Source organism: Argentina silus (genome assembly GCF_951799395.1).
Source record: "Argentina silus genome assembly, chromosome: 16".
In the NCBI taxonomy this organism is placed as follows: Eukaryota; Metazoa; Chordata; class Actinopteri; order Argentiniformes; family Argentinidae; genus Argentina; species Argentina silus.
Window position 1 is genome coordinate 2,734,255 of NC_139670.1, and position 14,277 is coordinate 2,748,531.

Sequence of the window (14,277 nt, forward strand, 5' to 3'; positions counted from 1 at the left end):
GACCAAGCTTGAAATAAATAATAAATGAATGGTTATTCTATGGGCGCTTTATGATTACGTCACGTCGGATCTGTCGAACGTGCAACCAATCAAGTCGTTGTAGTTCCTCGTCCTCCTTCCGACTCTTACGCTTGGAAGTGATTAATCCGCTTTCTCACACCGATAGGACGATTAACTATATTCATATTTCCAATTACCCTCTAATACATACATTCATTTAATTCTGACAGTTGCCCGTTTTTTGTTGTTTTTGACGCAGACCTACTTCTTGAGAGGAGATGGAGACTACATCCCAGATTCCCCTGCAATGCAGTACAGTACAGTGGTCCAGTAGCTCGAGGGGGTCTGAACACAATGAAAGGTGCTGCGCCTGAACAATGACTGCAGCAGCATTGGTAGTTTAAGCCCTTACAGCTGCTCCTGTGGCTCCCTCTCAATCTCTAGATAGTGTACTTTCCTACCATTATTAACTCCTTGATCTCATGTACAATTTGTTGTGCAACTCCCCCTGGATTTGGTGCAAAGCAGGCTGCATTGTGATGAATGGTGTCTGTTTGCTTACAAGGAGGCTGGAGAGTGGGGAGAAAATCTTTTGTTGAGGAGAGTCTGTGCATTACACCTGGATATCCCAAAATCTCCCAACTGGTAAGACCAGAGATTTGTTCTATTTCGTTAGACGCTGTCCATGGCACAGATTTTTACAACTGAAGTGTTCTTTTTACAACTCAAGTGGGCTTTTGTTTCAGCCTAGCACCAACAATCCAGATTCAACTGACCAAAGGTTTGATGATACATGAAACAATAAATCCTTTATTCAATTCAACATTATAAAAGTACAATAGTGCTCAGTTCATTCCATTCTTGTGTATCTTCCCTTACATTTCCATCCTGAATGGGGAAAAATAAGAGTGTATGGATATAGGAATTTCTCTTTCATTCAGAATGATCAGTCTCTGGATTCTGACTTGTCACAGGCAAGTAAGTGATCGGTTTCTTTGATAAAACCACAACACATTAATCTTAAATTTGAGTGATGCCCGCTTGCAGTCTCTCGTTTTCTTGACGGCTTTTCTTCAATTCTTGACGGCACATCTTCAATTCCTGGCGACACCTCTCCAGCTCTTGACATTTCTCCCGTTCTTGCTGAATCACCAGCTGGCAGTTGGAACACCCTGCAAAAGAACATTCTAATCAAGAACTGCGTTGAGTATTTTGTCAACATCCCGCATGTTGACAGAACACTTGACCTCAACACGACCTCAACACGGATGCAATTGTTCAAATATCCTGCATACCAAACACTATCCATTATACCAAACATCAACATTTGCAGTCTTAGTCAGGCGGATGCCAAGTAAGAGAATATTCAATGTCTAAACATTACAATCATTAAAAAAACATTGCCACTGGAGCCCCTGAAGTTTACCCCGAAATCCATTTTCATGTGTATTTCCAGTCAACCCATAATGCATACTGTCTCGAACCATCATCATTTTGCGTGCAGCTGCATCATAGTTACCGAACTACTAGGTCTGTGTTTACTTCTTAAAAAACTCTCGTATGGGGGCGCTTAGTGGCGTAGCACACTAATGCGCTTACCATGTAATCGCAAGGTTCCTGGTTCGATTCCGACCCTCGACCTATCTTGCATGTCATCCCTCCTCTCTCTCTCCCATCCTTCCTGTCAATCTCTACTGTCTCTATCCCAATAAAGCAGAAATGCCGTAAAAACATATTTAAAAAAAATATATATGTCAGACGAGAGTTTTTGCACCCTAACCCTGCTCTACTATACCAGTGGTTACAGAGAGCAGCAGGGGCTAACTCTAGCGCTGTTCAACAGAAGGACCTGGCGCGGGAGGGAGAGGGGAATCTTGGGAGTTTGAATCAAATGGGCAATTTGGAACATCAGGACTGATGAGGGCATTCAAAGCGAGATACCTTGACTCAGAGGTAATTTTCCACTGGATTACAGGGTAAATAGGTCCCTGATGTGGGCAGCAACTCACCACGTTTACTTGGTGGTAAGGTCTTCTGGGTGGTGGCAGGTCTCTTTATACCCCTAGCAGCTTTGGCTGGCATAGCTGAACATGATGAAGACACACTACAGGTGGACGGTACTGAGACATCTGAATATATGGACAGACAGAAGACACAACCTTAATTCATGAGCAGTTCAATGTGTTGTATATCCTGTGTCGAAACTGGATTGAGTTTCAGCAACAGATGATCTGAAGTGAGGTTTTACCTTTTTATTTGATTTTCACATATATTTGACCATACTGTCAAAGGCTAAAGGAAGAGTATTTCAGCCATGCAATTCCGTGTAACTGAAAATGTACCCATTTTCTTCCTCTTTGCTCCTGGCAAAGCCTCGCTGATGGTTGGCAGGTGCTTTAGGGCTTGGCTGGGAGCTTGTATAATCCTTGCCTTTGGGTTAACGTTCGCTGTAAGAGGGAGAAAAAACACAAAAGTTAGACCTGAATTCCAATTCCTCTCCATTATCCTCATGAACTGAGCATTCGAACATCCAATCCAATGGCAACTTACAATGAAGCTGTGAAACAGAGTTGTGTAAGTATCTTTAGTGACGTTTATTTCCAAATCCAGACATAGCTCTGTGTACCTGCAGGGCCACCGGGTTTGTCACCGGAGGAGGTTACAGCGGCTCTTCCTCCGAGAGGCCTGAGGTTGGATCTCAGAGAGGCTGACGGCAAGCCGGAGGGTTGGGGCTTCCTCAGGCCAGAGGGTAACGTCTTGGACTCTGAGAGACGATTATATAATCACAGAGGTGTTGACAGAGACAATAAACACACAACGACAGTGACGACCAATCAAAGGAACTCAACAACTACCTACCTGGAATTGCATTACGTTGCATTCCACTGCCGGAAGAGGCCTGAGAGGGAGAAAGAGTGAGAGAGTGAGTGACAAAAAAACACCTGGTCTAAATGTTCTACAGGCCTGTCATTGCTCCTTCCATCTTACATGACATACCAAATAAAAGTTGCATAACACTGAAACTTTTAAATATGTTTTTAGGGCATTTCTGCTTTATTAGGATAGAGACAGTAGAGATTGACAGGAAGGATGGGGGAGAGAGGAGGGATGACATGCAAGATAGGTCGAGGGTCAGAATCGAACCAGGAACCTTGCGGTTACGTGGTAAGCGCATTAGTGTGCTACGCCACTAAGCACCCCAAAACTTTTTATAAATGTTATAAATCCAGTACTTAGTGTCATACTGAGTAGAATGTACATGTTCATATTGTACATATTACCTCATTTTCTACAGGAATTGATAGAGGGAAATGATAGAAACAATATGACTATGATATACAGGATATGCCCTGAACTAAATTCAAGGCAACTTCATCCCCCACATACCTCTTGAGAAGCAAAAAGTGAAGCATTTCTGAGAGCTTCTGCTCGTGTCTTCACCCTGGCACCCAGAAGGGTGGAGGGTGGCGGACCAGCCAACGATGGAAGCAGGGATGCAGGTCGCTGAACAGGTACCAGTGATCTGGGATTGGAGGCACTGGGGGGCTTTAAGAGGGTCTTCCTGTCAGTGACAATGTTCGAGGCAGCGGGTGGCTGAGTGGTTGGCTTCGGGAGGGCGCCCAGACAGAGAGCTTTCCTTACCTCTGGGATTTTTCCTGCTGCTTTCCTTTCCATTCCTAAATAGAATGCTTTGGAATTAGGCAAGGGAGTGGAGGTGACCAGTGAACTGGAACTCAATTCCAGTGTGTCATCCAAACTGAAGGTGACCCGTTTGTTGTTTTCCAGACACACAGTTTGGTTACACAGACTGTCGGACAATCTACCTCTCGTGGATGGGCTTGGTTGGGACTGTGCCTTATCCTCACTGCTATGAACTCCAGACGTTTCTGTTTCAACTGGCTGAGCCTCAAAAGTGTTACTCTGAGGTTTCTCAGGCTCAGCACTCGCCTGGGGTTCAGTATTGTTCAGGGGGCTCACGGTCTTGACATCAGTTATCGGAAACTCAGTGATTGTCACATTGGGCTGAGTCTGGACTGGGGTGCGGTTAGGCCCGGTTTCAGGCTCCTGTGTTGCTCGTTCAACCTCAGGGTCAAAGGTGCAGTTCTTTGAGTTTACCCTCTTCGCGTCGCACTCTGGGTTAAGCGCAACTCCAGACGTTGAAGAGGAAAGTAGCGCAGTGCCCGAGGCCGACCCGTCGCCCACATCGCCGTGAGACCAAATGACATGAGTGACGTTGGCTTCCGCCACACGGGACAAATCCCCACCAGAGTTCTGGATCACAGCGGACTCCGCTGATCCGGCTGCCTCGGCAGGACCGCGAGTCCCATTGAGTGACGGGCTCTTCAAGTCGTGTGTGGCTTCAAGGGAGGAGCCAGGACCGCGGGACCCATTGAGTGACAGGCTCTTCAAGTCGTGTGTCGCTTCAAGGGAGGTTCTAGAACTGCTAGAGCCATTGATTGACAGGGTATTACCCAGGGGTGTTGGTGCAGAACTTTCCTGGAAATTGAGACTCTGACTAGAGGCCTTCTCCAAGTCAGGAAGTCCATCCCCCTCTTCTGACTCATTGACCATGACTCTAATGGGAACAGGACTCTGGAGGGAGAGGTAGGAGAAGTGTGTGGTAGAATTTGAGGCATTGAAGAATTCGGGCATAGTTTCATCCACAAGGCGGATGAAGGGGGATAGGGGGTCCATGGGTCACACTGAGTGCCTAAAATGTGGAGTCACTAACAAAATGGGGAAAATGCAATTGTGAATAGCACTAGATTTATTTTTCTATCATAAACTCAAGGAATTAAATTCCATAATAAGAGCAGCATTACTTTTTTCAAAACAGGATTCAAAGCTATACATTTTGTTTTCAAAATATTATATTGTGGTAGAGAACCTGTGGTAACTTATGTGAACAAAAACAAACAAGAATACAGTTATAGTTATAGGTCCTCATTGTTTTGGTCATGATGAGGTACACCACTTGTTCTACTCTCAATTTTTCATTTTTTGACGACTCAAACTACTCAAAAAAAAAAAGATCTATGTCTAGAATTTGAAAGTGTAATCAATGACAGGAGCTTGACACGCTGTTCCGTTTGACAGCTACTAGCTACCTAGCCACAACTCACCAGCCGCAGCGCACAATTGTTGCTGGAAAGCGGCAGACAAGTCATTACATTAAAAAATAATAATAATAATCTCTGCTATTACTAAAGCGCTCAAAACAACTAGCTAGCTAACGTTTCCAAGGGAAAGACACACAAAGGACAAGTCAACTTACTCAAAGAGCAGAGCCAGAAACCCGCAGGCCCGCTTCAAATTCAACAGAAGCCTCTTCTCTGTTCTCATTGGCCAGGACACATTCCACTACGATTCCAACCAATCAGGTCGCGTAGTCGTAGTTCGTGTCTCAGACGTCGTTCTCTTAGTGGTTTGACAGAACATGTGATGTTAACAATTGTCCACTAGATGGAGCCAGACCCTGCTGTGTCAAACCCCCTATACCTGTATGCATTATCAACTTCCAGGCCAGGGCTTTAGTAAAAACAGAGAATTATCATTGTCTGTAATTCCTCATCAATCTCTTGCCTGTTTGGACATGAAGTGTGTCCTTGTGTAACACTAACCGTCTCAATGATGGGTGCTTGCTTGCAGATGTTTTAAAAAGCTCTGAACATTGATAAATGTTGCTATCTCAAAGCCCAAACTTTCATTGTGAGTAAATGCAATGAGGCAATCATCAAGTTTCTGAATGAATGGGGTGATCAGTGGTTGTGAAATGAGTCAAGAGTTTCATGTTATAAATCTTCCGCCGTAGATTGAAGACCCATCTCTTCAGGCTACATCTTAACTGTCCCTCCTAAGGACCTCTTCATCCCCACTACCCCCCTGTACAAGTTTCTCTACTGTAAATAAATTAATAAAAATAAATAAATAAATAAAATAATAATAATAATAATAATTCTTCCTTCTTCTAGCATTGTGACTGCCAATAGCCCCTGGTCCTAGCATAGATTAGTTTATCTTATGATGACTGATGGATAGGTGATTCACTTACTTAGACAAATGTATTTGTTGCAAGTCGCTTTGGATAAAGGCGTCTGCTAAAGGCCATATAGTAAATGTAAAATGTAGGTCATGAACGTTGGTGGTGTGACATTCAGCGGCATACTGTGGAATGCAACGCATAGGCGTGGCAGCGGGCTGAAGGAGCAGAACACTGGCTCAAGCTCGTTCAAATATTTAAGTTACAATGATCTTATCCAATGTTCCCATCTATTACGATGTTCTTTTCCAACCCTTTGGTTCAATGTAGTTCAATGTGCACGTATTATTAAACAATGTGCAATAGCAACAGGCATACATGTGACTAATGTGGCATCGTTATCTGTTACATGATAATACACATAATAATGTCTATGCCATGTATTCAATTTCTCTCTCTCTCTCTCTCTCTCTCTCTCTCTCTCTATATATATATATATATATATATATATATATATATATATATATATATATATATATATATATATATATATAAACAAACCATCCACATTGTGAAGACCTGGAAAATACAATTTCAGCACATACTGTAACTAAATTATAACGATGTCATATGACTCTCTAGGTGTTATATGTGTCAACATATCAACACCACCGTTCACCACTATTCTTTGTATCGTTATAACCTATGACTGTGTTCATTATGCAAATGAGGTAACCAGGGAAATGACTTATTCAACCAATGCCAAATACTGGCATGAAATGAATTAAAACGTGAACGGCAGATAAATAGACGACCAATAAGGTTTCGCGAAAAGGTGGTATCAAACCCCGCTTGTCCAATTGCAGCCTCTGAAATACCTCCTCCAAACCCAGTGACTGGATCGGACGCGCCTGTGCCTGTTAGCGTGTTAGGTGAACTGCATCAGCACGGCACATCATTGCGAGTGCCCGATATTCTTTAGTTCAGTGGATTTGCTACCTTTGATATTTAATTCTGTCACATTCACATCTGCAGGCAGTACTCCTCTCCATTTGGTAAGTTCGATCATCTTTCATTTTCTACAAAATACGGAGGGGAATTTATGTAACATTATGTACGCCAGCGCTGCACATCATCCTTGTTTTCATCTGGCGTATAACGTTAGCCAGATAAAGAAGGCTAGGAAGTGGAATTAAAACCAAAAAAACTGTTTTGCAGGAATTATTTAAAATATTTGTCAGTATTTTTTTATTTGATTTTATATTTTTACATATTTTGAAAATAACAAAATGTCTGCTGCTGTCGTTGCCAGCCGAGATCCACCAGAATCACGTTGAGAATGACTGAAACTGAGGCAGAGAGTCCAGCAGAGAGGCACAGGAACGGAGATGTTCCCACAGAACACTCCACAACGAGGGATGACACGTTTGACGACACATACAAAGAGAAAGAAGGTCCAAAACCTCCAATGGCAATCGTATGGAAAAATGTCATATTGATGACTTTATTGCACACAGGAGCTCTGTACGGCATTTCCCTCCTCCCGTCAGCTTCTCCGTTGACCTTGGCTTGGTGTAAGTATGATGGATCTAACGTTGAGTTCGTTATTGCAACTCATGTGAAAATGCGATGCCGTTTACCATTTTAAAAATGGCCAGTGCGAATTGTTTTTCGTGGCGTAGTTAAATGCTCACATCGGATGAGCGCCGGGCGCACTTGTGTATCCGCTGTTTGCAGCCCCGCCGGCGGCTCGGTGCTGCGTAGAGCGCGTCCTCACCTCCCCTGGCGGTGAATGGTGATGGTTGCCATTTCCTTGCAGCTGGACTCATAGAATTAGATTGCAATTTCATTATGTCATTCAAAGTCTATTGATCGATGCATTTTCACCCTGCTGTTGATGTAGAAATAACTGTCAATACGCAGATCAGTAATTACAATCAACAACAGACATGTGGCTGTTTTACCGTGTATGAAGGAGAAAGGACAGTTCTAAGGAGACGTGTCATTCCGTGGTTATCAATCCTAGGGCCTATACCATTTCATATAATCAGGCTATATCAATGCAGCAACTGAGACGTTCTTGTTTGACATACATGCCAGGTTCCAGAAATTGTCCTCTGTGGCTCAGTTGGTAGAGCATGGTGTTAACAACGCTTAGGTTGTGGGTTTGATTCCTGCTGGGACCATATATATTGAAATGTATACACTCACTGCAATGTAAGTCGCTTTGGATAAAAGCGTCAGGTAAATGGCATATTTTACAAGCTGTAGATGTTCACTGTGAGGCTGCAGATGCACAATAATCCCATTATACAATCTTTTCAGAAGTTGCAAGGCTTGCATATTTAGGTGAATTTCTTGTTTGCACTGCTTACATACAGTAGGGTGTGCTATTATGATAACACATGTTGTTAGACCAATTAGTTGATTGTTCCCAACCACCCCCCCCCCCCCTCACACCCCACACCCCACCCCACCCCATCCCTTTGTCTTTCCCACAGCTCTGTTATGCTTTTTATTAAGTGCTTTAGGAGTGACGGCTGGAGCTCATCGCCTTTGGAGTCACAGGACCTACAAGGCCTCATTACCTCTAAAAATCTTCCTTGCCACTGCCAACTCCATGTCCTTTCAGGTAACACATCAGAACACCTGCCCCTATACCTGTGTGGCAACTCTGTAATTACTCTAGTCACAACATTGCACAAACTGTTACTGTTACGTAGTAGATGAGTGAGTAACTCTTGCATCGTGACCAAGTTGAGCAGTTTGCGTCAGAAGTATTTATGTTATTCAGTATTTCAGAATCAGAATCAGATCAGAATCAGAATTCTTTTATTTGGCCAAGTATATTTGCACATACAGGAAATTGACTTGGTGAGGTTGGTGCATGGGACATAGAAAACAAATAGCAAATATTGACAAGAAATTTACAAAATAGCAAAGTATTAACAAAATAGCAATAACAAATTTACAAAAAAGAGCAGCAGAACAATACATCTTGTAGGCTGTGTGAGACTGAATGGCAATGAGAATAATTTAGTATTTATGGTATTCTTCCTGTAAAGTGCATTGCGTTGCATCTGTGTGGTGAAATACAATACGCTTGTATGTATGAAATGTGCTATGTGAATAAAGTGTGATTTGGTTCTCCTGATACAGAATGACATCTTTGAATGGGCTCGAGACCACCGAGTTCACCACAAATATTCCGAGACTGATGCCGACCCTCACAACGCCCTCCGCGGGTTCTTCTTCTCCCACATCGGCTGGCTCATGGTCCGCAAGCACCCGGACGTCGTCGAGAAGGGCCGCAAGCTGGAGCTCAGCGACTTGAAGGCAGACAAAGTGGTGATGTTTCAGAGGACGTACGTACTCCTCATGGACGAGTGCTTGTGTATTTCTTCTTCACTTTATTTAGCTGCAGTGTAGTATATTGATATAAAGCCACAGAGAAAAGGACAGTTATTTTTTTCATATATTCTTTTTTTTTTTTACATCATTTATTTAACGGATTAGAGCAAGACTGATCGACGTTTCCGTAATTGCGCCAGAATTTAGCCAGGCGGCTAATTTTCATCTGTCGTCCCAAGAATGTTCTTCTCTTAATGTTCTTTTATCTCCAAGATCTGTTGTCAGACTGCATTCCCCCCCTTGGCAATCTTCACAAGAATTCATAAAATGACAAAAGCCTTTTCTTTTCTCATTTCTGTGTGAACGAGCAATGTGACCTGTATGGGGACATATAATAGCATGTCAGGGCATGCTGCTCTTTTATAATGCAAATAAGATAACCCTAATCCTAACCCTAACCCTAATCCTAACCCTAACACATTGCGACTTGTCACTGACGACTCTTTGTCTGCTCGTCCCCCCCCCCCCCCCCCACCCCACCTCCCCATCCATAGGTACTACAAGCTGTCGGTGTTGCTCATGTGCTTCTTGGTCCCCATGATCGTGCCCTGGTACCTGTGGGGGGAGACCCTGTGGGTGGGCTACTTCGTCCCGGTGCTGCTGAGGTACACCATGGTGCTCAACGCCACCTGGCTGGTCAACAGCGCCGCTCACATGTGGGGGAACAGGCCCTACGACCAGAAGATCAATCCCAGAGAGAACAAGTTTGTCACTTTGTGCGCCATAGGTATGTCACCCATTTTAGAATGTTATTATTATTTATTTTTTTATAATGTTTAGATGTGATCGTATATGTATCGTGTTTGTGTATTACGGTACTGTACATGATTGTATGGTATCAATACTTTTATGTTCTATTGATGAATCTCTAGCTGACTGTTGATGTCTAGGGCCAGAATGCCCCTAACAACAGTGAATGTCCCTAACAACAGTGAATGTCCCTAACAACAGTGAATCCTCTGGCACTACAGAAGTGAAATGTTCTGTCACATGAACTCTGTGCTGCATCTGAGTGGTCTGTCTATTGATAGTAATTGACATAGCAGAGCAATTTGATATACTGTCTGGCTTCTCAAGACTACCCAATATGTGTGATTGTCCCATGCTTTCAATGAAGGAAATGACCACTTCTGTGTCACTGCACCCTTGTTTCAAGAATAGGCTGAGTTACTGTGCAGCTTCTAGTAATAACATTAGCACTACAGCGTATCAATGTGATATTTAGGAAATCTAATGGAAAGTGAACTCAATAGTTGTGTCGCTTTGTCAACTGGGTTTAGAGGTCTTCTTGTGTTTCATTTAACAATGCAAGAGGTCTTTGGAACCCAAAAGGGGTCTACATTGAACGCAAAAGGGTTCTTCCCTATGGGGACAAGTGAAGAACCCTTTCAAAACCATTTTTGATTGTACTACTACTACTACTACTAACCACTTCTTCCCTTTACTTTCAGGTGAAGGATTTCATAACTACCACCACACATTCCCCTATGACTATGCAACAAGTGAGTTTGGCTGCAAATTGAACATGACCACCTGTTTCATCGACTTCATGTGTTTCCTGGGCCTGGCAAAGGACTGCAAGAGGGTGGCGCACGAGGTCGTCACGGCTCGAGTCCAGCGTACCGGGGACAGAAGTATCAGAAGTGGCTAAGAGATGTTCACTATTTGGAAAAAAAAAGCTCTGAATCTGATCCACATAAAATCAAAAAAAAAAAAACGACAAACCATTCACAGTGTAATTTAGGGGGTCGCTTCTCTATTGTGTAGCTACAATCACAACATCATGCTCCATTTTTGTGAGCTATACGTTTCCAGACTTCTAAAGATAAATGTTAGCTTTAAATAGAGATTTGGATCGCATTGATACGTTTCACTTTTTCACTTTCTTTTCTTAGCTGCAGCGATAGATATTGTGTAAGGTGGTTAAGGTCCATCTTTTGCCAAAGCTTCCCGTGCAGCCATTGGTCCCGTCTCCTCCAGTAGGCTAGATAAGGTCCTCTACAGATGGTAGAGCTCATTTGGTTGCAGTGGTGCACAATGATGTTGCATAGGCAATCAATCCACATTTTTAAAACCTGCAGTCAAGGATTAAAGGAGAAATTGAACAAAAAAGAAAGCTGAAATTAGTTTTAAACTGTTAAATCTCCTTCCTGAGGTGAACCAATCAGTTGGTGTGCATAGCTTACATGTAATATGGGTCATGTAGGCGAACAATAGTTTTCTATTCTTAATACTTCATCATTAGTCAGTATTTATAAAGAATAGAGCACTGAAACGTGGAACATGTTCCATTTTAAAAGATAACAAATATTTATTAGGATTCAACTGCCTTTGTTCTTATTCAACATTGTTACAGTTTACAGCAAAGTGTTTACAGTTGAACAGAATGAACTGTCCTCTTTGAGTGATGCTTTATAGAGGGCTCTCACGGACGAGTTAACGGCAGCCATGACAGTCAGATTTACTGTCAAGAACCGTTGGAAGATGGAGGCAGTAGTGACAGCAATGAAAAAGGGAGGGAAAAAATAAACGTGAGTCCTCTAAGATAGATGCTTCCCCCAAATACCGAGTATACATTTTGACATCCCACGCTCTCCCTACCAGTGCTGGAGGGGAAAATTTCAACGTCACATTTACATTTGGAAAATAGTGAAAATCATTTGAAATATGTCAGTGTTTCCAGTAGTGGCACACAGTGGGAGTTATCGGCCGTACATTGTTGACGATGCTCAGAAGTATTACTCGTATAAAACAGTGCACTTTGTTTGTTTTTGTTAGCTTTTGTTCAGATAATTAAAGGTGAAGCATGTAGTTTTGTGCGTTGCAGCCCCCTCTATGGCGACACTGAACATCTGAAAACGTACAAATGTGGTACATTTTCTAATAGCAGACGATTCGTGCATATCCACAAAACGTACAAATGGTATGTAAAGGCCAGTCCTCGGCCACGATACCAGATTTTAAATCTCGGTCCTTGATCGCTACCGATTTGTATGGCCATTTAGCACTTTAAAGCTCAAATCTACATACTGGACCTCGAAATACAATTTGCAGCCGATTTGTTTACGAATACGAGTACAACAAGATCAATTTTTAACTTGAGCTACGCAAATAGTTGTTTTGTTGTAGTAGCTGAGCCTCAACCAGGAGTAACCATTACAAAACCATAAGCCACAAACATTAGCAAACTGCCATACTGTGTATTTCTTCCATTCCTTCTCTCTGCCATAGCATGAAAATGTGAATTTATTTTCTCTTGATATTTGGTGATCAATTTGTCAATGTACCTAGAATGTGCCAATGGTTGAACACCTAACATACAGCCATACCATAGACCCATGTTTAGCCCGTAGCTGGATAGTGCTGTTCAGCAAGCTACTCAGCTCATAAGATTGTACAGTACAGGAGTTTTTTTTAGTGTAGTCTTTCTCCCTTAACAATTGTGCTGATTTTCCTGGGGTATTTCATCATCCACCACTAATTATTTCCATTGTAGTTACAGTCATAGAATTAGAATAATTCATTCTATTCTATTCTATTCTTAAATTAGAATCATTATAATTATATGGTCACAGTCTACGGTTACAGTGCCCCAGACAGTTAAACAGCAGAAGACCACATCAAAAGTTGAGGTTTGATAACACAGAGGCCCAAATGATATTTTGTGTAAAGGGTGTGGCGTCCTTTGGATGTTTTACAGAAGTGATTGTGACTGATTGTGAGATTGTTAGAGCGAGGGTTTTCTTTTTTTCCACACAAAATAATCTGTTTGTGTGTGAACATAACAAATGAAATACATGTTTTGTATTTATATTTAATTTATAAATGCGACAGAACAACAGAAAATGTGTCATGAAGTTTGTTTTGCGTTTAGTACTTTTTCCTTTGGTCACAGATTCTGTAGATGGTCTGCTAAATTAGACTGAATTAGAGAACTTATTTTACTGTGTCTGAAAATCAAATGGAAAAAAAACAACCCAGATTGAGTCAGGATACTGCCCAATGCCTTATGACTTACATCCATTCCTGATTCAGTGTTCAAACCCCATCAATGTTGTGAAACAGTCAAAGCAGACGGCAAAAATGACATGTACCACAATGGAGATGTTCAGTTCCGAAGTGTTTTTGTAACATCAGAGAGGGGATTGTTTTTTGAACAAGGATGAGAGTAGTGAGACTGATGGACGGGCCAGCCCATAGGAGGTACATGGCATCTCTGTAAAGAACTTTGAAACAAAAAACTACTTTAATATGACACTTATAAGAAACACAGGTGAGAGCCAATCACAGCTAGGCCTCACTTCACTCCGAAATTAGACATTTACGGAAAATTAAAGACATTCAAATACCTCCCTCGCTGTATTCAATGATCCAAAAATAAATACTGTATTATTGTTCATTCTCTTGTCATGTTGAGGGAAGCAAAAGGTTATCATATTCTTATGTTCTGGTATATATGTAAAATATGAAATATATTCTGAAGTAAAATTCAGAGATATTTTCAATAAACTTGTAATTAAATGAATTGTTGTTGCTCTACCTTTTCCTGTGCAGTTATTTTTCCAGTGTTCTTGAATATCATGTCTTAAAAGCAGAGCCTGACACACACACGTCATTGTGCAAGGAAGGTTTTGATGCACTGTAAATAGAGGACTTTCTACAGAGGGAAATTATGCTGTGATTATGTTCCCGTGTTCAAACATTAATATTTCTCTCTAATAAAATACAAGCAGGATTGTACCCGTTGTCTAGTCTGTCCAAGTAAGATAAACAACCCTACCATTGCATAACAAAGTGATTAACTTCTGAAGACAGAAATAGTTACACAATGCAATACTAGCAATGGATTAACGAAAATACACCTGCATGCAAATGCGTCCTGTGGT

General features: G+C 41.9%; 2 protein-coding genes across 4 annotated transcripts; one reads left to right on the plus strand and one right to left on the minus strand.

Annotated features, from left to right (window-relative positions):
- Positions 1–792: 792 nt before the first annotated feature.
- LOC310816772 (uncharacterized protein) lies at positions 793–5,339 on the minus strand. Of its 3 annotated transcripts, none has more exons than XM_083687074.1 (7): positions 5,276–5,339; positions 3,388–4,727; positions 2,860–2,899; positions 2,627–2,764; positions 2,343–2,447; positions 2,010–2,129; positions 793–1,172 (listed from the first exon to the last, which is right to left on the minus strand). In XM_083687074.1, exons 2-7 carry the CDS (start codon positions 4,693–4,695, stop codon positions 1,021–1,023), a joined length of 1,863 nt encoding a protein of 620 aa, XP_083543200.1. In that variant the 5' UTR covers positions 4,696–4,727; positions 5,276–5,339; the 3' UTR covers positions 793–1,020. The 3 variants fall into 3 exon arrangements, 2 of the variants coding, with proteins under 2 accessions (XP_083543200.1, XP_083543201.1); XR_014554660.1 differs by having other exon boundaries at positions 1,158–1,172; positions 2,249–2,447; XM_083687075.1 differs by lacking the exons at positions 793–1,172; positions 2,010–2,129 and having other exon boundaries at positions 2,370–2,447; positions 2,551–2,764.
- A 1,560-nt stretch (positions 5,340–6,899) lies between these two features.
- On the plus strand, positions 6,900–13,928 carry scd (stearoyl-CoA desaturase (delta-9-desaturase)). The gene is made up of 6 exons (XM_083687341.1): positions 6,900–7,035; positions 7,293–7,554; positions 8,482–8,612; positions 9,140–9,345; positions 9,886–10,118; positions 10,843–13,928. Exons 2-6 carry the CDS (start codon positions 7,320–7,322, stop codon positions 11,040–11,042), a joined length of 1,005 nt encoding a protein of 334 aa, XP_083543467.1. The 5' UTR covers positions 6,900–7,035; positions 7,293–7,319; the 3' UTR covers positions 11,043–13,928.
- The last annotated feature ends 349 nt before the right edge of the window (positions 13,929–14,277 follow it).